Source organism: Gavialis gangeticus, unplaced genomic scaffold (assembly GCF_001723915.1).
Source record: "Gavialis gangeticus isolate Ggan-Ray unplaced genomic scaffold, GavGan_comp1, whole genome shotgun sequence".
NCBI classification, from domain to species: Eukaryota; Metazoa; Chordata; order Crocodylia; family Gavialidae; genus Gavialis; species Gavialis gangeticus.
This window is the reverse complement of record NW_017729032.1, coordinates 150,683,673-150,706,203: the sequence shown is the minus strand read 5'-3', so window position 1 is coordinate 150,706,203 and position 22,531 is coordinate 150,683,673. Positions and strand designations below refer to the sequence as shown.

Here is a 22,531-nt window from a genome sequence, read left to right as displayed (position 1 = left end):
CAAGCAGCGTGGCATTGCAAGGGAGGCCTGTCTATTCCCTGTCCTCCACCCTCAACTTGCTAGAAATCCTCTTATTTCAGTCTCTGAATTCTTGTCATCCAGCAGTTTAAATTAGGCACTCAAATCCTCCAAGATTAACAGAAAAGAGAAAAAGGGCTATGTTAGAAATTACACAGATTTTTTGAGCTATGTAGAACATATGTAGCAATTAAATAAAGTCTTCCTGTATTGGTTTGGACTGATACATTTGTGACCCATTTGGGCACAGTTGGTGTTTTGGTTCCTGCAATCAAGTGTGAATAAATACTTAGATCTTTCTGGTGACAGGATTTGCAAACCAGAAAATGTACGATAGCTCCAAAGTATTGCCACATAGATATGCAGCACCATGGTTCTTTTGGCACTCTGCTAGTAGTTTCTGTGATACAGCTTCTGTCTGGTTTACTTGCCTCATTCAGCAATGTGTCTTTCTGGACATGTCTACATGTTCATTAATGCGCTGTAGTCACTGGGTATTTAATTTAGCACTTGCTTAATGAAGTACTAACTAAATGTAACTACAGTTACTACGCAGTAGTGCCAGGGCATGGTTTTTTTGTGACACTTACTGCACAGTAGACTGTTAACACTGTGCAGTATCATATTAGCATAGTTTTTGACTGTCATGCTGCTGCACAGTGTTATTAAGCACAGTAAGTGTTTAGTGTAGACATCTCCACTATTTTGTCAAAAGATACCTGCAGAACTGTTGGACAAAACTATAAAGTATACTTCTCAAACTGAATCATCTGTGTCTGTGACTGACTTAGTGACTACACTCTTGGCTGTCTCCCTTGTCACCTACCTGCAACTTGTCTGCTGGATCTGGTACAGGATTAGATTTCTAAGATTAGCTTGCTGATCATTTCCTATGACTCAGGTGTGATTTGTGGGATATTTGCTTCCTAGTATATATTTTATTTGGCCAATCAAGGAATTCTGTTTTTAGTTCTAATGTGCATGCCTGCAGACCTGAACTCACAATCCCCCTTCAAACACATGTAAATTGTCATGTAAATTGGTATATTTGTTTATTTGCACCTTATAGATTAATTAAATGTGGTCTGTAAGGTGCAAATCTACCCTGCCTGACTTCAGACAAGCACTGCCAACTATCTCTCTATATTTGTTTATGGCCATAAAAAATGTTGGCATTCCTCAGTGGAATAAATGCCAGGATAGTCTTTAAGTACCAGATCCAGTGGGTGGCCAGGTCAGAAGAATCAGTGTGACAGACTGTGGTGTATTGGTGAAACCCATCAACATACCATGCCAATGACAGGCACAAAGGCACGTAGCTAAACTCAGCCACAGTAGAACAATAGAAGATTCCCTTGCAGCTGTGCAGAAGAGATCCACAGGTCACATGTATAGGACAGGACTACCCTAGGCATATCATGTATCAGAAAATATTGTTAACATTAATAATACATTTTAAATTGTATATGGAGAACCAAATGCTTGGCTCGTATAAATAGCTACAGCTCCACAGAATTCAAACAGCTATGATGCTTTACATCAGCTTTATATGTACTACTGAGTAAAAACCATTAGCAATTCAGTAATGCTTGAGGAGTTGAAGTCCTTGCATTGACAATAATTTACAGTACCCCAGAGCAATAGGTAATATTTACACATTACATAGGAAGAATAGATGGAAGAAAAAGTGACTTCTTAAGTCCACATGGTGAGTCAGCAGCTAAGCCAGGACTATAGCTCTACTATATGGTAGGACTCATGTTTGTTTTCCATCGCTAGATCACTCAACATAGACCACAATCTATACGTTCCTGTATACGTGTGGAATTAAATAATACAGTTTATTTTATATACATATAAACTGGGGGTGAAGGAGGGGTGTGTTTGTGTATAAATCCAGCTATAATGGCAATAGATATAATGGCAATAATAAAAATATAATTAATACAGCCAAGGGCAGAATATTATACTATACTATATTATACTGTATGTATAAATGGTATCAATATGGTTTTCAAACTCTATTTCAAAATATTTCAATACATATTCCAGCTTAAGTGTAGATTGCATGCAGAGCAGCAGGCATGTTTGGAAAGCACACTGGTGAGTGCTACCACCATCTGAGTAAACACATAAATAAATAATAATGATTAATAACTTGCCAGTTTCATATCAAGCTAACAGATTTTCAACATGAAATACTGCCTGATAGCAGCCTTTCTCACAACACGTGAAGCTGTGTCAGTATGCCAGCTCAGTGTGAGGTTGTCTAGAATACCATGGATGTAAGTTAAAGCTGTTAGGAGGACTACTTAATCTTACCACTTCTTTTTAGTCACTTTTCTAGCTGAAGCCAGGGAAAAAAAGACAATTCACTGCAGGTGAATACAGCAGGAATTTTCCCTTTGCAAGCTCATGTTTTTCCTTCTGGCACTGCAGCTTTTTCCATAGACAGTGCTCCTTCTTTCATTCCTAGATAGCAATGTGGTCTTTCCACCAGCATGTACAACTTATCATAGAGTTCAACAATATTTTAAGTTCACAGCAATTAACAGGGAAGTGCAATCATTTGAAGTGCTTCAGTATTTAGCCCAAAGAGGGTTTTAGTTCATCTAAGACAGAGGCATCACAACACAGCTGGGCGCCCCTGGGACAGCCTGCAGCACACAGGGGCAGCAGTGACTTTTAGCTACTACTGGGGGGCCATCGTGATTGTGCAGCTGTGGGGACAATTGTTTTATTCCACCCCTTTCCCTCCCACAAGTCAGTGCCTGCAGCAACTGCCTCAGTTGTCCTGCCCTAGTTGTGCTGCTGAGGTAAGAGCTCAAAATGGTAGCCATACACGCCTTTGCCAGTCCAGAAAGGAGGTATAATACTTCAAAAGGCACAATCCCCCTTCAAACACATGTAAGCATACAGAGGGACTTTGCATGCTACATTTTCCCTCTGGCTGGTGTACCACACCTATCCTGTGTACTTAACCTGCTCTGACTGGTGCGTAGCAGGGACAAAGCCTTGTCTGCTTTCTGCTGCTTTGAATGCCTGAAGGTAGTAAGGAGGAAAGTGCCTCTAATCTCCAGAGCTCAGAGCCTGCAATTGTGACTATGCTTTGCTCAGGAGGAGACTTACTACACCTTCCCTGTCTACTCATTCAGGGACAGGGCAGTCCATCTTGTGAGCAGACAGGTTCCTTAGGAATGGTATGCCCTTGGAGTTTAATTCTACTGAGCAAAATCAAGGCTACTGCAACTTGACCAAAGTCAGTGGCATTATAGTAGAGAGAAATTTTGCCCAGTGTCTGAAGTTTATGTTCAGCATATAGCTGATGAAGTTTATACAGGGCACTGTTTTAAGATATGGCTGCTTAACTTGTGAACCTAGTTACCTATTTTAGATTTGATCAAAAATCCCTGGAAGTCAGTGGGAAGACTCCATCTGATTTACACTAGCTTTGAGCCTGGCCCTTTGCCTGTGTACTTTCATGCACAGTTAAGACAGCTGCTTTTGAAAACTGGTCCCCAGCTTGTTCTCAAGTCAGTTCAGTCCTTGTTAAGCCAGGAGGAATCACAGATGTGGCAGGTTGGCATAACTGTAAATGACACTTTTTTTTTCCTTGTCTTGATGTTTTGTATCTTCTTTCTTTTTTCTTCACAGTGTGATGTCATGGATCAGAATCTGTTAAATTTCCTCCCAGAGCAGGAACATTCTGAAATTTATAAAATATTATCTTCTTGTGTGCTTATGACAGATTCCACCTCCTCAGATTACCTAAAAAGTAAGTTTAATGTTATTGTTCCCAATGAAAACAGTGGAGTGTCCATGATTTTTCCTTTAAAAGGAGTCTTTATGTGATACATTGATATGAATATTCTGTCAGAAAGAACTTCGTATATACTTTCATTTTTAAACAAATTATGCCACTGAGAATGGTCCTGCTGTTCAGTTTTTAAATGAGACTCGCTACATTTATTTTACCAGCACAAGACTCCTTGCAGCTACGTTAATTATAAAAGAGTTTAGCTTTGGAGTGAGCTGAGAAAAAAAGGTTTGGCAAGGGTTTATTTAGAAAAGTTCAGCTCAGACAAATCACATTATAGTTGATATTTCAACTTATTCAAGCAAGACTGTTTTCACAGACCTGCTAATGATTCATGTGGTGTTCTATTACATTTGAAACATATGTGTAAAATCTCCATATGTTTTTATAATTTAATGTATTTTTCAATAATTGTCTTTTCACTTGTCTCTGCTGAATTAGCAGTAGACAGGAGAGGCAGAAAACAGGAAACAAGATAAAAAAATATATATAATTTTTTTTCTATTTTGTACAAAACCCCCAACTAATATATAAAGGCAAAGGTGTCCCATTTACAGGCCATTAACGCAGTGGAGGTAAAACTCCATTTTTTCTTTAACCTTGGTACAAGAAGGAAGTGGTATGGTTAACACCATACTCTGACTGCCTTTATCCCCAGGTACCATTGGGCTAGATAGGCATGAGGGCTCTGTGAGAACTAGAAATTATGACCATTACCCAGACCCTTCTAGTTTGTAGACACTTGCCTTACCAAGGCCAGCTACACAGCTCTGCTACCTGACAGATAATAACCCCAAATTACTTAAACATATATTTAAGAAAACAAAGACTTTCCAGCAAGATGTAAGAAATGTCTATGAATTCTGAAAAGAAAAACTGAAACAAGTAAAGGATCTGTAGTAAGAGCTCCAATTCTCTGCCACAGTATACCATGTCATGCTAAGGAAGTGCATTGGTAAAATGGGTATAATGGATGACGGAGTCAGGGCTCTGTCAGTCTGTCCTGAGAAATATCCAGGGGACACAATGAATCATCTGATTTCAGGAAAGAGATCTTCTAACAAAGGCTCCAATCCTGCATTTTACAATGCAGTCTCAGTGGGCATCTGAGCAGGTGAAGCAATCTGCTTGCTTGCTACCAGTTGCAGGTTAAGAGCCAAAAGACTCCATTATGTTGAATTTAAATAGCATAATTATGTTTTCTTCTTTTTCTTTTAATCAGCTGACAATGAATTAGAGTTTTATTGTCATCTTCTGAGAGGAAGTTTGAATCCAAAGGAATTTCCAACATATGAATACATAAAATTTGTAGGAAATTTTCGGTCTTACAGCAATGGTAAGCCTTAATTGTTGCATAAATGTTACTAAGCATTAGCTATGTAGAAATATGTGTAGTTGCATAGAGCACAGAGACTTTTAACCAGAAGGTTTACAGTTACCAGTTTGAAGTAAATGTCAGTTCATGTGGAAGCTAGCAGCTGTTTAGTAAGAGCCAGATGTATATCATAAAGTAGGGGGCTGTGTGAACTCTGCTTCTCATTGCATTTCATTTCTAAGCCAGGATCTTAGATAATACTGGCCTAGTATCAGTTAGCTTTGCCCAATGGTGAATGGTTTTAGGCCACTGTGTTTGTGCTGATTAATGCTAACTGAAGTCAAAAACAAGATCACTAAATTCATGTTTGCCTCTGACTTAACTAAAATTGGAGTCAAGGCAAGTTCCAGAGCTGAAAAACTAAAAAACCTTTGCTTGTGGTAGAGGGATGGGTTTTTTTGGAAGTATTTTAGTCCCACATGATATAGTGTATGATACCCTGGGCTCCTAAAAATCCCAACAATATTTGGATATGCTCCTTTGAGAGAGGCTGTTGCCGGGGCCATTAAAGCACGTAGGCCAGATCCTCTAAAACAAGGGTTGCCAACCTGCAGCCCAGGTGCCACAAGAGGTATGGACAGCCTCTGTGGGTGGCATGCAAGAGACAGAGGAGGGGGCCAGGCAGCATAGTGACAGATAGGGCAGGGAGCATAAAGCAGAGCAGCAGTTCTAAGGCATCAAGCACCCTCAACTCCCATTGATGTCAGTAGTAGTGGAGGCCCTCAGGACCTCAGAAAAGATGAAAAAATCTGAAATTGTCCCATTTTCCTTTCCATCCAAGCCATAGTACCTGTATTCATAGAACAAGGGGAGCAGAATTACATTCCACAAGTCATAGCATGGTGCAGTTGTACTGAGGAGATAATTTTCCGAGGGATGACAAACAGATTTTTATCAGACCTGTGCTAATAAACAGGTTGCTATTCAGAAACAGAAAAGAAACATTCCTTTATTACAGCTCTCCTTTATTACTTCCTCTGCTTCTGCCCATCTCAGTTTGCCTTAGATACTTGCCTGATTGAACACCAGAGAATGGCATTTCAAAAGTTGCTGGGATTGTTCCAAATAGGTCATCCTCAGCAAACATTCCTCACCAGGCTTTCCAAAAGCTACATGCCGCAGTCAGAAAAAACAGGCTTCCCTGCCCCCATTTAACTTTCTGGTCTCAATCCACATAACTAAAATGGAAACATACATTCCATTTGGGTAAATATATATTTCTTACTCGGTTTCATGCAATATTTGAATGTGTTTATGTAAAATTGTAACTAGCTTAGTGTTTTCTAGTTTGATTATTTTTCCTGTGCTAAATGGAGCGGAATTTAGCAGAACGACAGAAACACAAGCTAAGTTAGATAGCTTTCTAAAACAGGAGCTTGTTTTCAGATGGTGGCCCCTACTTGGGGATTTTTTTTCAGTTCCTTCAAGGATTCACAGCCTTTTTTCATGCATGACTCCAAGACTGCTCTCTTTTTTCCTTTTCATGACTTTAAACACATAAACATAGTTCTTCAGGAGGCCGGTGGCTTAATGTTAAGGGGAAAGAAAGCTTTTGTTTTTTAATGTGTCCCTTCAATCATCTCCCTAGTCTGATGCAGTTAAAGTGAATCTGGAAGGGGTTTTTTTCCCCCTCTGAAAGCGTATCCCTTGACTTCAGTGGATGCTGGATCCAGGTTGTCAGTGCACCATTTATAATCTTTTTGAGTTATGGTTTATGGTGTATTTTCTTTTTGTTGTTTCTCTGTATTGTGCATTGTTCTTTCTCTAAATATTTTGCTCTTTTTCTTCCTGTTAAACTTTTTCTCTGTCTCTGCACTGCTCAGGCCCTGTTGATATTGTATGTGGATTGCTGTTAGCTCTACTTGGTTAAATTGTATCTCTTAGATTCTTACTTCCTTATCTCAGGGCTGGGGGGAGGAATTGGGACAAGAGAAGAAATGTAGCTTTCTCTTTGTGAGTGTAGTTAGCCTCTCAGTCTGTCAGAGGACCTGGCAGCTCTGAGTTTTTGGGTGCAAGCAGAAGTGTAGTGGGTTTCCTGCTGTGTTCAGGCCCTGAGATAGCTATGGATGCTGCTTTGGTTGGCATCGTTCACTCAACCCTTTCTAAGCAAGAGTATAGGGGAAACACAACAGCTGCCGTGGCCCACTGAAGACTGTTCTGTGACTCATGTTAGAGCTGTGACCTGCTGGTCTAATGGGTAATTTGCTCTTTATTTTCCAATCAAATAAATACTGGTTTTCAAGTCAGTTTCCCTTTTTTCTTTCTCTGCCAACCACAAGTTGGCACCTCAGCAAGGTGCGATGGCAGCACTTCTGAACAGAATATCCAGGAAAGATTGGTGTGAAGAATGAGAGGAGAGAGACATTCCAAAGACTTGCACTGCAGTGCTCTTGTAGTGTACACAGGACCTGCTGGCCCGAGACCCTGCCATTCAAAGGTGCTGTTGAGAGAAAGATTAAGCTAGCAATATAAAAACACTCTGCCAGGGAGAAGGGAAGAGACTGCAAATTAAGCTTAATTGGTGGGAAATGACTCCTCATGAATGTATTCAAGAATGATTTTTCTGGTAGTATTTCACAGTGGTAGAAGTGTGAGCGTGTTTTTGCACTTGGGAACTGGATACAGGATGTTCTTCTCTAAGTAAAAATCTCTGTTGTTCTTTCTAGTCACTTGATGCCACGTCTGACCTAGCAGCTTGTTTTGTTTTACTCTGGGAAATATTCACTGGATGCAGTTTGACCTCATGACTTTACTATGTTAACATGAGATCCCCTGCATTGGGGGGAGATAGTTTATCCCACGCAGGCTGTATCTGGTCAGAATATGGAATTGCTGAGTTCCAATTAACATAGCAACACGCACATTCGTGATAGGATAGTGTGACACATCCATTCCCTGTTTCGTTTCCACTTAACTTTCACTAATGTTGTGGAGGTTTTATTAGGTTTATTTTTCCTCCCATTCTTCCTATAGCAGTTCTTTTCTTTACCAAAAACATTACTACTTTTTCTTCTGGTACCACACATTCCTTTAATGTGACTTTCCCTGCAGTGTCTGTTTCTTAGGGTCAAAGTTGCATTTATTATCATTAATAATCTATACCACAGCATTTCCTACACACCGTGGCTGACAACTGAAGGTTCCTGTGTTCTGGGCAGCATACAAACATGTATGCCATAACGCCTTGTGGAGGTGAGTTTGAATTGTCTAATTCTAAAGCCTGAAGTTGTCAAAGCCAGTTAGACTGCTCACTGGCTCACAGAGCTCTCACACTGCTCACACTTTTACTAATTTCAGTGAGACTGGTGTAGGTAAGTCTCTTAGGGCATGTCTACATGTTGCCATACAGCGGCATTGCTATGGCACCATGCTTTAGTACTTCCTTTTGTAAGTACTAAAGCATGACGTAGTAACTGCCCTTACTGCGCCGTGCACACAGTACACGGTTAGATTTTGCTGCTACGTCATTAACAACCATGCAGACCCACGTGATTGCTAAGTCACCATAGCATGCTGTATGGCAATGTAGCACATCGCTACATCACCATAGGGCAATGTGTAGACATGCCTTTATTCAGCTATTTAGATCTCCACCTTTTGATTTTTGTGTTGTAACAGTAAGATGCCATGGAGACACTTCTGTCCAAGATAATGCAGATATTGTATGTCTAACAGGGTGCCCAACAGACACAGTTATTTTCAGTGCACCAGATTATACGCCTCTAAGTCCACCCATCTGCATATAGGTCTCTCTTCCTGTATAGGGTAGGGAAGCTCAAGTGTCTCCCTGGCAACTTGCCTCAAGCCGCTAAAGCAAAGTGTTAAAGTCAAAACAGGGAGATGCACATGAGACCTCATGGAAGTTACCTGGCCACATTAATATAGCCTAGGACCTGTAGTCACTCTTCTGAAAATCTCATTCTCCCAGGGCTGTTGGGGTTTGCTGTAGTGAGACAGGTTCCTTGGCAGCAAAGTTATAAAGTGTTTTCCTGGGAGGGAATTAATGAGAACCAAAGCCAAAACCTTTATTACAGGAAGCCATGCTCTGCCCCTTTATGATACAACTGGGGTTGGTGTACCTGCGGCTACATCTTCACTGTAGATTTAACTCAGGTTTGATGAACTATAGTTAACTCCTCTCAGGTTAGTCTAGCTCAAGTGAGTGTTGCCATACTGCAAAAATAACCCTCAAGCTGCACAGAGTAATTGTATGAACAGCTGATGAGTTCTGCAAACTCAGAAGCATGAGAGCTGTTCTGCCAGCTCAGAGGTTTCCATTGTATTTTTTCATTAATTTTCAATTAGAAAAACTTGGATAGTAACCTGGATTTTGTACTCACTTGCTCCCTGAGTGGTGGCTGAAGGATAGGAACCAAAACACTGGACATCTGTGGCTGGAACACTGGTCTACTTAACTTGTTTAGTACAGTGAGGAAAAGGAGAAGGCGTTCTTTCATTTTTTGTAGACTGGAAAAGCCTATTTACTTCCAAAACAAAGAATAGGTTTTTACTAGTTTTGTAACTAGAAAGATCTCCCAGTAATGTGCTGGTAGATTTCAGGTTCAAAGTGCTTCAGACTAGTTCCGTTAATAAAAGGTTTTCCTATATTCTACATTTAACAAGTGTGGTGAAGATACACAACTGTCTAATGGAACTCAGAGTTATCATCAGAATCTTTTGATCAATGATACATTAAGGGAAAGGGTAATGCAAGGGTAATGTTATCATTAGCAGTTAAGAATGCAATCTCTTGCATCTGACTTTCTGGGAGGGAAAGAGGATAATAACAGAGATCCACCAAAAAGATTATATAGAATTTAAACTCCCAAAATCAAGAAAACAAATGAACTTAAAAAGAATTAACTTACAAAGCAGTTTCTCTGTCTAAATCTGATAAGGAAGCCTGCACAGATGATGAGAAGGATGGCCTGAATCTTTTCTCTCTTTAACTACTAAGCAAGTTGTTTTCCAAACAGAAAAAAGTCTATGGCAATTAAATATCCAAGTGTTGTCGTTGGATCTTCCTTCCTCAAGAGTCCTGATCTTTGAGCTAGTATAATCAATTGTAAAAAATCCTGAAAGGGAAAAAGTATGTGAGAGAAAAAATAGAATTCCATTTTTTAACTGTTTTTGACAGGAGAACAAACACCTTTGAAGTTTTAGATCTGCTACTTGATTCAAATGCCTAAAGCTTTCCTTTTTCGGGGAGAACTATTTGTTATCTGAAAAGAGTTGCTGATCAAGTAAATACCTGAAACGATCATTAAATATTTGAGTGGAATTTAAAAATGTGTATTTTTAGAGCCCAAATTATACAGAAAATTCTGGAAGTATCTATTCGTAGAGTATTAAAAATAGGAAATACTCTACTTTTAGCTGACATATCTGTTAGAGATAGACATAACAAGCAAGGAAGTTAATATATCAAGAGAAAAAACTCTTTTCAATACCCAAAGCAATCAGATCAGTCTGATTCTTGTTTAAGAGAAAAAGAGTTTGTTTAGGGAAGGAACTGGTTTTCATTTTACTTAATTTGTGTGTGGGAAAATCTGACAAGAATAATCTCATTGAAATTAATGTTTTGATTAAAGATACATCTGACATTCAGAAAAGGAAGAGACATGATATTATTGTCATGTCTCATAGTTATTATCATTATAAAAAATTATTAACATTACAGTAGTACCTGGAGGCTCCAGTACACAATCCATCTTCATTATGTTAGGTGTGTGTTAGGCATTTGAGCAGAAACACACAGTCTTTGCCCTAAAGAGCTATAATCTTATTTCAAGGTACTTTAGGAGTTCAGGAGAACAGGAGGAAGAAAAGGAGAAGATGAGTAGCAGCAAAACAAGCAAGGCTGTAAAGTAAGAAGGAAACATTGCTCACTCTCAGATATTGGAACTTAGCCCCATTTGTCTTTAAAATAAGTTAACCAGTATTTTTCAGCATTTTCACAATATATATCTATAGATTCTTTGATATTAATGTATGTTCTATTAATTTGGAGTCCTTATTTATTTGTTTAGGGTATTTTTATTCTTATTTTGGTTGCCTTTGATTGTATTCTTACAATCAAATTGTGTTCAGTGTGTTTGGCATGGTATCCTAAGTCTGGTTCTTTGCATGTTAATAGACTTTAGCAATAAAAAAATGAAAAAAAGAAAAAGGCTTCAAAGAGCATAAATCAAAGAACTGCAGTTGTACAAAATATATATCTAAATGATCTCCAAAGTTTTAAGTTAAAATAAGAAGAGTGGTAGACTGGCTGCTGCAACTAGGCAATCAAGCTTTTTTTATTCATAAATCTTTCTCATTCACTCCGCATAAGGTAATCAGATATAAATATTTCTTACATGGATCTGGGGACTCCGGGGTTTTTTAAAAGCTTTAACATCCCTGCCCCAAATATTTATGGTCCTGATTTCACCCTTCTTATGCTGTAGTTGGAGGTGAATTGAAACCTTTTTAGAAGAAGAATTACTGTGAAGCTTTAAATAGACACAGAAGTTACTACACCCACTCTAAGGTGTATCACCTAACTGATATATGGTGGTTATTTCATCCTTCTGATTATGTCTTTAACTTTGTATCACAACCTCATCATTCTCTATTTAGAATTTTTTGTCCATTATATTTAAGAGTGAAATACATGTTGACCTATTTCTTTGACTCCAATTAACTACTGTCACCTTCATTCTTAGGTCACAGGCTTTCTGACCAAAGCACACAGTTCTACATTCATGCCCTGTTCTAGTTTTGTACATCCCAACTTCATTAACATATAGCTTTACAGATCATTTTTAGTTGGATCAGTGTTCTGTAGAAATATCAGAAACACCACCTCTAAGCCTTTACCAAAAGAATGTAAGTGATTCTGATCATCCTAGGAGGACTTAAAATATATATATATTTATTTTGTGGTGCTGAGATTTTAATAATTTAAAAGTCTGATTTTTTTCAGGGCTCGTTTTTAGTAGTATGTCCTAAAATTTCAGTGAAATATCAATTAATTTCAATAAGCAGGTTTTTCTATTTATAAATGCCTATAAAGAAAAAAACCTGACTGAATACAAAGGAAAAGTGAAACTACAGAAAGAGCTGTCAAATGCACAAAACAAAATGACCAAATAAGGGAGAAAAGTAATTTTGCTAACTTGTTTCACTTATAGTAATTATTAGTTTCAGACAGAAATGTAATTTACAGATTGTCAGTGCCCCTGTAGATCCATCTCAGTTCTCCAGTTAAGTAGTTTTTAACTGCTTGGATTTTATCAAAGGGAAATGACTATGGTGCCCAAACTATTGTTGATAGCAGCTCAGAGGCAAAACACCTGCCAACTATTATATCTGTACCTAAGTTCAACACTGGTATTGGTCAAATCCCAAATTTGGTAGACAGGTTTACAGTATGTAATTCTTGTTCTATCTGTATTACATTTTCCTTTTGGGAATACAGTGTTCTCTTCTATTTTGTAAATGCAACATATAGGGCCCTATTTTGTCTCTTTGTAGAATCATATATGTTATCTCTGATTTTTATTTCTTCATACTAAACAGCCTTAAGTGAAAACTCTAGCTCTGCTCTTTAGTGCTACAATGTTGCTGTCCTATCTTCTTCTCTGAGCATGTGCCTCCCACAAGCTATTAAGCTCACTAAGCAGTTTTACTTGTTACACCTCTATTTTGGATGCTTATTTAAATTTGTAATAGGGTTGGAGTGGTGTTGTAACCAATATGATCCAGGAAATATACAAGAGGGCCAGGTTTCTTTCTGATATCTTTTATGGAACCAAATGTACAGTTGGGAGATAAAGTTGACAAGAGGATCCCTTAAAGAAGTGTACTTTGTGCCCAAAAGCTTGTCAGTCTTTTCTCCCAGCTACACAGTTGGTGCAATAAAAGAACTCACAAAACCTTTCCCTCTTAAAGCTAAGTTTGGCCATTTTGGCCTGTATGTTTCCATCCTGCAAGCATTGGTTACTGGAGTTAGAGATGTTTACTGGGAATGGTCCTGTTGACTTCAAATGTGACTGCTCATGGTATAATCCAGTACTTCTAGAAATATTTTTTTACAGTGCCATTCATATAGGTGTATAAAATGCCACTGACTTTTCAACAGAGCAGTCTATTAAAATCAACGGAGTTATGCTATATAGTACAGGGCCTCATAATGCCCTTTCAGAATAATGCAAATTGCTGCTTAGGCAGTTTCCTATTTTCCTACAGTTCCTCCTCTTCTTTCCCCTTTTATATTAATCCCATAGAAGCTCCTATATATGCACATAAACCCAGCAGCAAACTTGAACTACAAATTCTTAGGAAGTCTCAGGAGGAACAGCATGCCTTGCTTATGAAAGGAGGAAAATTTTGCCCCTAATTTTTATCTTAATATCTAGTCAATCATGCCCTCAAGGCTCAGGCACAGGATATTTCATGTCTAGAGATGTTTTATAAATTATAAAAATGTTCACATCTGTAGTACTTTCTCAAATGTATAATTTTTCCTCCCTTTGGTACTGCTCTGGCCAGGTCCCACAATGGTCTGAACTGATTAATCACAGATATGAACTATCTACAGATTACTTACGTTTCTGTCTCTCATTCTCGTATTCTTATTATCTATATCCTGGTGCACATGGCATTACCATATTTTCAATTGGACTCCAAAAGTGTGTGTGTTAAATTGGCTTAATATTCAAGTCTGTGTGCCTCATGCCTATGAAATGAAGTCCATTATAAAAAGCCAGTACAGTAGCTACCCCAAAATAAAAAATGCTAGTGAAGTATTTGTACTCACTAAGATACAAAATAAGGCTTCACTGCAGCCTTTCCTCATAAAGGGGCACACTGTCCCTCTGCAGAGTGGTACAGATGGGAGATGAAATGTGGAACACTTGAGGACATGGGCTCTAGTGCCATACTGAGAGCAGGGTCATATTTTGCCTCATCACCTCATCTGCTCTGCAGAAGCAGCTCTATATTTTATAGGAGTTGATCAGTTGGAAAGTGGAGATGACAGGGCAGGGAGCGGGTCCCATTCCAGTTCCTGCTGAAGTTCACCATGCTCACATTGACATCCATGAGAGCAGAATTTTAATTCCACAGTGCATAATTCAGAGTATACCTTACGTGACTGTAGGTGGTCTGAGCAGCCAGACTTCATGCTCTGTGAGATTAATGTACACTGGGATCACACGCTAGTTATAGGTAGCAGAACAACTTGGCAAGCCACTTCTGTGGCACAAAGGTCATGCAGGTAACAGAGCAACCAGAGCATGATAGAAGATCTGTTGAGTTATGACAGATAAAGATAATGGGCCAACATAACCAGATTGTAGCCAGGCCTCCCCCAGTCCACTATTCTAAGAGACAAGGGGCTAGGGTTGTTCAAAAAAGTCTTAATTCTAAGGGCTGGGATTGCATTGTATTCTAGACCCTGAATTACCTTTTGTTTAAAATAATCATGATTTTCGCACTTTGGCACTGCTGGGCCATTTTCCCTTAAGTGTGAACAGAATTATAAATGTTGGAATCATGAATGTTTTCTGCCAACCCCACAAAAGCAGTAAAGGCGTTGTCTCTAATGACTTCTATAACACCCTTACATAGATAGCCCCTTTCCTCTGCTGTGTACAAGTAAAGCAATATGCACACTGAAATATGTATTTTAACTGAGAGTTGGGAAAAGAAACATTTGGATGCATGGGCTTTCTTTCCAGTAATCTGTGTAATGTACTGTAATAAATATTGGCCTTGTTTTTGATCAGAATTCACTTGTAACATTCTTTGAGTTGAGCGCTGATATCTTCCTGCCTAACATAATTTACTTAGGCTTAAATGTATGAATATAAGCTTGAAAAGTTTTAAGATGCCCTTCTGAACAAGAGTGGTACTGGGACTTTCCAAATGTGCAAAATAGCCACTGAGGGTCATTTGGATAAGTCAAATGACTGTATCTTGCTTTTCTTCTCCCAGTGCCTAATTCCACTTGTAATGGCTTTGACAGTGCTGTCTCAAAGGCTTATAGAACTCCACCAGGAAAACAAGTTTGTTTTGTTGCTACCGTTCGACTGGCAACACCTCAGTTTTTAAAGGTAAGCACCTGTGCAGGTGGACATGAGTCTTAGGGATGCTCTATATGCTTTCAATCTCTGTACAAGTAAGATTTCAAGTGGTCAGAATGTAGGAAGTTTACATTTAATATGTCAACATCTAATACAAGACATAGGATTATCAGTCTGTCCCATGTTTCATGAAGATGATGTCCCTTGCACTGAAAATTCCAATTGGGGATTGTCACATGGGTGTTAGGAAGTATTAATGAGGCATGTCCTGATCAGGTTTCCCAAGTACAAGTAAGGGACAGAATGCAGAGAGCTGACACTGTGCTCTCAGTTGGGCAGTTGGGTGCAAGTGGTCCCAGTTTTCTCCTCTGCCTTTATGAAACTAGGAAATTCACTTCTGAAAACAGGAGTAATAGTGTAGTTAGACAAACTCTTGTCACTGTGGCTCTTTAGCTGATAAATGTGAGCTGCTGCCTCAGATGGCCTCCTGAGGTTAGGAGGTTAAGAAATGTAATTGAGACAAATCCCATATGACAACATTGTTCTTTCAGCTGGACTCTAACACTGCACAGGGATTTTTAAATGCATCTCTAACTGATTCATACCACTACCTTCAAAGTGTCATCTCCTCGGGGTAATGGAGTTAACTTCTCATAAAATGTAATAGAGAAGCATTCGTATTAATAGCAGAGACTAGACTTAAGGTTTTCATGGAGACCTTAACCATAAACATCCTTACTTCTGTGTAATTAACATATCATCCATAATGTTTCATTAACATGACATACATGTCATTCCTGTCCAGTGCTTGGGAATTAGTGTAATCCAGATCTTGCATCTCAGTTTTCCTCTGTAAAATGAGTACAAAAACACTTAACGTTTCTGATTAGCAGAGCGCAGTAAGGTTGGCCACTCAACTTGCTGGCATGTCTCTGCTTGTCACTGTGTAATGTAATAACTTCTGAATGCTGCATCTGATCAATTCCAAGATGTTAGGGAATAGCCTATGCATCAGTGGGGAGAAACCTATTGATTTTGGTGAAAATTGAAAAAGCTGCAGGGGAAAATGGATACACACAGAATCTGTGGACTCTGGCAGCAGCCACCTCTTTACAGCATAACAGGGGCCGTCAACATGTGCATTAAATTTAGTACCTGTAGTAAGAGGTACTAACTTTATGTGCAGTAATCAGCACTACTGCACAGTAGCACAGGTGTAAGTCTTTTAAGTAACGCTAATGCACAGTAGGTATTCCTCTGCGCATTAGCATGGCTTTCGGCATGACATGCTAATGCACAGTAGAATTAGTCTACTGCGCTTTTAGTGTCTTGTGTAGACATGCCCACGGTTCCCCCCACCTCACCTCCTCCTAGTTTAAAGCCTTGCCATTTTGACTGACTTAAATCTAAGGTACAAAAGAAATGAGAATGGGAGTGTGCACAGAGCTGCTGGCATGTAGCAGAAGGTGAAATGGGTAGGGCACATGGAGAAGGAAGTAAGTGGTCATAGCAGGCACAAAGAGCCCTGGCAAGGAATGGGCTGTGAGGCAAACAACCTCTGCCCCTCTGCAAGGAAGTACAATCGGGGACTCTGGTAGAGGGTGAGGGATGGGCAGTGTGTTCCAAGTAACCTGGACAAGGCTTTGGAGCCAGGAACTCCTGAGAAATAATCTGAGACGTGAGATAAGCTAGCTGACACCTCTCTTTCAGCTTCGCCCTAAAAATGGGTATGAACATATTTGACCATCAAGACCCCTACTTTAGTAGAGAAGGAAATGTAGGGAGTATGAAGGAGCCCACAGGACACCTAGCAAGGGGAAGAATATGGGACCCTGCTATGGACGAAAGGAAGGAATGGGGAATTTCCTGGAACATCTAAATTTGTGGTGGGGTGAGGGCAGGGTGGATGGTGCTAAGGGAAACACACAGAGCCCCTGGAATGTGGCAGAGAGGGGACTATGGCATACTGACATGAGGGGAGGAATGGAGGAGTGATAGGCTGTCTCTGGAACAGAGAGGGGAGATGGGTTGGTGGCAGATACAGAGCTGTATAAAGAATGAGAAGTTCCAGGAACTCCCAGTGCACAGGGCTTCCAGAAATAACCGTGTGCCACCCCTGCACCCCCCAGATAATTAATAATTATCGATATTGTTAGTGTGGTCACTCCCTCTATGCCAGGGATTTTCTTTTCTTATGCACTTTAATATGTTTCCTAATTTTTATTATCACTGGCTGCTAAGCGTGGTGGGCTTGATAAGTAAGGGTGTGATTAGCCCCTGGCTCTGACAGAAGAGCATGTGGGGTTGGATGAGAGTCTACCATAGGTGAAAGGAATCTACCAATGCAGGTGCCTAGTTTCATTTGCAGTGGTTGTACTCTGTAACTGAGAGGGACAGCCTCTAGATCTGTCCCCATGTAAGATGGTCTGGTGATTTGGACGGTGATCTTAGCCTGGGGACATGCAGGTTCACATCCATGTTCAACTACAAATGTCCCTTGTAGCAAAGCATTTATTTTCTTCATGCCTCAGTTTCCCAACTGTAAAATGGCAACAGTAATGTTTCCCCAACTCAGAGGGAGGCTGGGAGAAAGCATGTGTTAGGGTTGCAAAATGTTCAGACCTTACAGCTATGAGCACTTCAGTTAAATCCAGAGGGGTGTGCACTGCTTCTTCTTCAAAGGGAGTACTGGTAGCTGTGTAGCTGGAGGGCTTCTGGAGGCAGCATGCCTTTCAGAAGCATGATGCCCCTTGGTGCAGAGGTATGAGAGCTCCATCTCTTGCTCTGAGCCCTGTTACAATGCAGCAACTAAGCTCTTAATATCTGTATGGTTGTATGATGCTTTTAAAATGTTATTAGTCCTTACAATATAGAGTATTCTAGGATGATTAATTTTGCATGCACTTTAAAAATTCTCTTTCAGTCTTTGCAATAATTTTAGTATCAGTTAATATTTCCATAAGACTTTCAGTGTTCAGCATTATTGGTCAATATCTGCATTGTCTGTTTTATTTTATTTCTCAACCATACTGCATTCTTATATTTAACAAAAAGCAGATGAAGCAGAAAGATGAAGGCAACATTCAATCAGTTGATTTTCTTTGCAATACAGGAAATGTGCATAGTTGAAGAACCTTTGGAGGAGTTTACTTCAAGACATAGTCTAGAATGGAAATTTTTGTTTCTGGATCACAGGTTTGTAGGAAATAAAACATGCTTGATCTTGTTTTGTATCTATTTACTCATATATTCATGAGTCAGATTCTGTCAAATAGTATTATACTTCACATTGAAATAGTTTGAAGAAAAAGGATTATTAGCACTGTTACCACTAAAGTACTTACAAAGGCTGATGTTTAATTTCAATTTGACTTCACTTGACTGGAACTAGATAGTTTTCTCTGCATCTTCTTTTTTCATGAATTATTTTACACAAATGCTGTTTATACTTTCCACAGAGTATTTTTGATCAGTCAGTTTTTATCTATTTTAAACAAAAGAATGGAGTGTAATCTGTAATCATAAAAATATTCTTAAACAGTATGCCATTAGTCACTCCAGGAAACAAAAATATGAGGTAGAAAAATGGTATAAAGAGCCAGAAGGATTAATTTCTTGCTATGTGACCTATGCATGTCTTAGAAAAATATGCCATGAAGACAGGTCTTACAAAAATTAGCCAGTTCAGCCATTGCGTCTGCATGCAATACCTACTGACTCAGGCATTGAGGATTATGTAGGGAAGCTGTGATGGACTGAACAATCTGGAAGCAGTCAGACAGGCAGATACCCAGACTGCTCAGACACTTCATGGTCAGATTCTGCAAAGGCCTAGAAAGGAAGAAAACCTTATGCAAATACATTTGTCCAAGCCCAGTGAGTAACAGCCACTCCCTTACCCATATAAGAGCTGTAGAAGCTGCTGTTGCCCAGACAAGAGTAGCTGAAATGGAGCCCACTGCACAGGGGGTAAACAGAGAAAGCAACCACCTCAAAACAAGTTGGGTGTTCTGTGAAGACTCAGTATTAGGTAAAGCAGTTCTGCAGTCAGTCTGCAGGCTGGATCCAGCATGGAGTCAATGTGCAGGATTGGTCTGCAGGTGTGGTCTAGCATGCTGGCCTGGCCCCACGCATCAGATCCGGCTATAGTCCAACCATGCACTGGTATCATCTGGCATGTGAGGCCATGTCATCTGGCCCATAAAACTCCCCATGGGGCTGGAAATGTGATGATGGGTAAGTGGTGACAACATTAATTGCTGCAGCTCTGGAAGCCATAACAATTTTTAGACTGCCATATTTATAGACCTATGAGGCAACTGGATGGTATAGCCTCATAGGCCAGATTTGGCCCATGGGCTAGAAGTTGAGCACCACTGGTCTACACGGTCCCTGTCTGGCTGCCAGCTTTGTTTCAGAGCTACTAGCCAACTCTGGCACTAAGTGGGAAGGGACGTAGCTGGCCCTGATTGTCTCCTAAGTTGTAATTCAGCTCAAAGAGTCCCTCCCTCCCTCCATCAGGGACATCCTCTGATGACAGTCCTGCCGGGGGAAAGTGATGGAAAGTGAAGTCACGTTTTCCATCCTAAGGAGGCGGAATTGCTCCCAAGTAGTTCAGCAGTATTTCCCTAGTTGGTTCTTATCTCCTCTGGATGCCTATGTGTCACTGTGTGGGTGTGGAAGTCAGCCAGAGAACTGAACTAAAGTCAGACTGTCTGCCCACAGAACAGGAGAGTCAAACTTTGCCCTTGGACCTTAATGGGAATTTGGCATGTGTGAAGGAGAGCTGAGTTCAGCCCTGCTGTCTATTTGAACTTCCAGTTTAACAAGCAAGCCTTGCTGTTTGTTCCATTTTTCTCTATTAAATAATTTGTATTGTGCCCATATGCAGAGCACCACCGATTATAGGATATTTGCCTTTTGAAGTGCTGGGTACTTCTGGCTATGACTATTATCATATAGATGACCTAGAGCTCTTAGCAAGATGCCATGAACACTGTAAGTACTGCACAGTCTCAGTTCATTTGAATTAAATAGAATGTCTGTTCTCAGCAAAATGCAGCTCCAACTAAGGCCTTTTCTACACACTGAGAAGTTTCTGCAGATAGCAGCTGCCACAGGAAAGCCAGCGGAGTGGACACACACACGCACAGCTTCTGGAGGCTACAGTCAGTTCTGTTTCTTCAGCTGTACTTACAGGGCACCATGTGCACCATTAGAAGCCTCAGCTGCAGAAGCAGGCTGCACAGCCAACAGAAAGCTTGGATGTGTCTACACATGCCTTCTGCCAGCTGCTGAGCAGGAGCAATGGAAGTGTTCTTTCATTCAGAGAGATGGTGCTACTCCACTGAGAGAAAGAAGAGGCTCTGCCAGCATTGGGGAGCTCTAAGTGTGGGCATACACATAATTTTGCTAGTGGAATGCACATTGTGTATACCAGGCCTAAGATAGGTATAAACTTGGGAGAACAGAGCCTGCAGACAAAAGGCAGATTCCTCTTCTCTAAAACTGTAAATTGGCCTTTGTGAAATTATTTTGAATTGAGTGGAGTAGAACTGATGAGAATTTGGCCCCAAGTTGTTTATAGTTTAAAAGGCCAAATCCTTCTTCCTATACTCTTACAAATACTTGTTGGAAGTCACTGTCTAATTAAGATATGTAAGATTTAACCCACATTCTGTTAGTAAATAATTGACTGGAATTAACTCAAACAGTCTTGGGGAAGGTCAGACTTTGTAAAAATCTTGCAGATTCTTTTTTCTCTGTAGTACTGTTCAATGTGTATTTAAACCAATGATTACTTAAACATTAGAATTTTTTTAAATACCCATCATTAAGTGAAGAAATATTAAAATGAGGCAACCTTTTTAAAATATACACTTACAGAATTGATCTGTCATGTTTCGGTATTACCATATTTTCTCAAATACAAGATGAGGTTTTCCCCCCTATGAACATGGCAGGGAAAAGCCCCTTGTCTTACAGTTGCATACAAGAGACTTCACTAAGTACATTATCAATTGTTAAACTGGTGCCAAAAGCAGCATGTGCTCAGTAACATAAACCAACTATGAAGCTGATTAAATGCAGCCCACACTGGGCATGACTATAAAACACTCGAATATTATAAATGTCTAAGTCTGTCTGTCTGTAATGCTTTATTCACATTCTGATTGGCTGACAAACAGGCAATCAGAGTGCGAACAAGCATTCAAACAGGAACTGGTGGCATGGTGGAGCACCGCCATGATGGTGGGGACACAGGGTTTGGAGATGGGGGCAGTGGAGCAGAGGCGGGGGCAACGGAGCCAGTGGACCGGGGGGGCGAGGCCAGAAGCTGGCCTTGGCCCCCTGCCCTACTCCCTGCAGGTGGCAACGATGGAGCGGGGGGGCAATGCCACCGGAGCTTGCCTTGCCCTGCCTCCCTTACTCCTTGCAGGTGATGGCAGCGGTGCGGGGGGAAGTGGGGTCGGGATGCTGCAGGGAGGGCAAGGCCACTGGCTCTGGACTTAGCCTGCCACTCCCCCCTTCCATCATCGCTGCCTGCAGGGCCCAACATGGGATGATGCAGTGGCGGTAGGAGCAATAGCAGGTGTGCTACAGCAGTAGCAGTGTGGGGAGAGGAAGAGTGGGCCCAGGCCTGATGTGGGGGGGAGCAGCAGGCCTGACCCGACACAGCTCCTACCCTCCTTGGGCCCAGGCCCGCTCCACCCCCACTTCCCCCTAACCCCATCAGCTCCAAGCCCACTCCTCTTGTTCCTTCACTGCTGCCGGATCAGCCTGAGCCTGGACCCCAAGCAGCAGGAGGTAAAGGGGGAGTGGGCCCAGATGGGGGGGGCCCACAGGGCTCCCTCCCTGCATTCCCACCCCCTGTCATTCCTGAGGGGCAGTTGGCTAATATGACCTATATTAGGCAAACATGCTGATACTGATCTACATACCTGGCAGGGAAGATACAATGATGATAGTTTCTTCCCAGGTGGTTTTACACACCTGGAAGGAGAGATCCCCTTTTTCCCAGCCGTGAATGACTTGGTGTAGTTGAAGGTGGAGACCTGTCCATTGTACTGTGGCGGGCACCCCTATGAGAGTCTACTATAGCCTCCCAGTGGGAGGATCTCAGCTACACAAGTTATGGTGATGAGGGATTGCTCGCAGGCTCTCCGTCTAGCTTACTCCTATAGCTTTTTGGCTAGGGGCAAGTGAGACTAGGGGGCATCTGATTCCCCAAGGCCTCCAGGTTTGGGGATTGCA

At 40.7% G+C, this 22,531-nt stretch overlaps 1 protein-coding gene across 2 annotated transcripts in view; it reads left to right on the top strand.

The window, feature by feature from the left end:
- NPAS2 (neuronal PAS domain protein 2) overlaps positions 1 to 22,531 on the top strand; it is a 92,931-nt gene that overhangs the window by 22,853 nt on the left and 47,547 nt on the right. For both annotated transcript variants that reach the window (XM_019525428.1, XM_019525427.1), the window contains 5 exons: positions 3,673 to 3,793; positions 5,058 to 5,171; positions 15,189 to 15,307; positions 18,390 to 18,472; positions 20,169 to 20,275. In XM_019525428.1, coding sequence (XP_019380973.1) covers positions 3,673 to 3,793; positions 5,058 to 5,171; positions 15,189 to 15,307; positions 18,390 to 18,472; positions 20,169 to 20,275 — 544 coding nt within the window. The remainder of the gene's footprint in view (positions 1 to 3,672; positions 3,794 to 5,057; positions 5,172 to 15,188; positions 15,308 to 18,389; positions 18,473 to 20,168; positions 20,276 to 22,531) is intronic.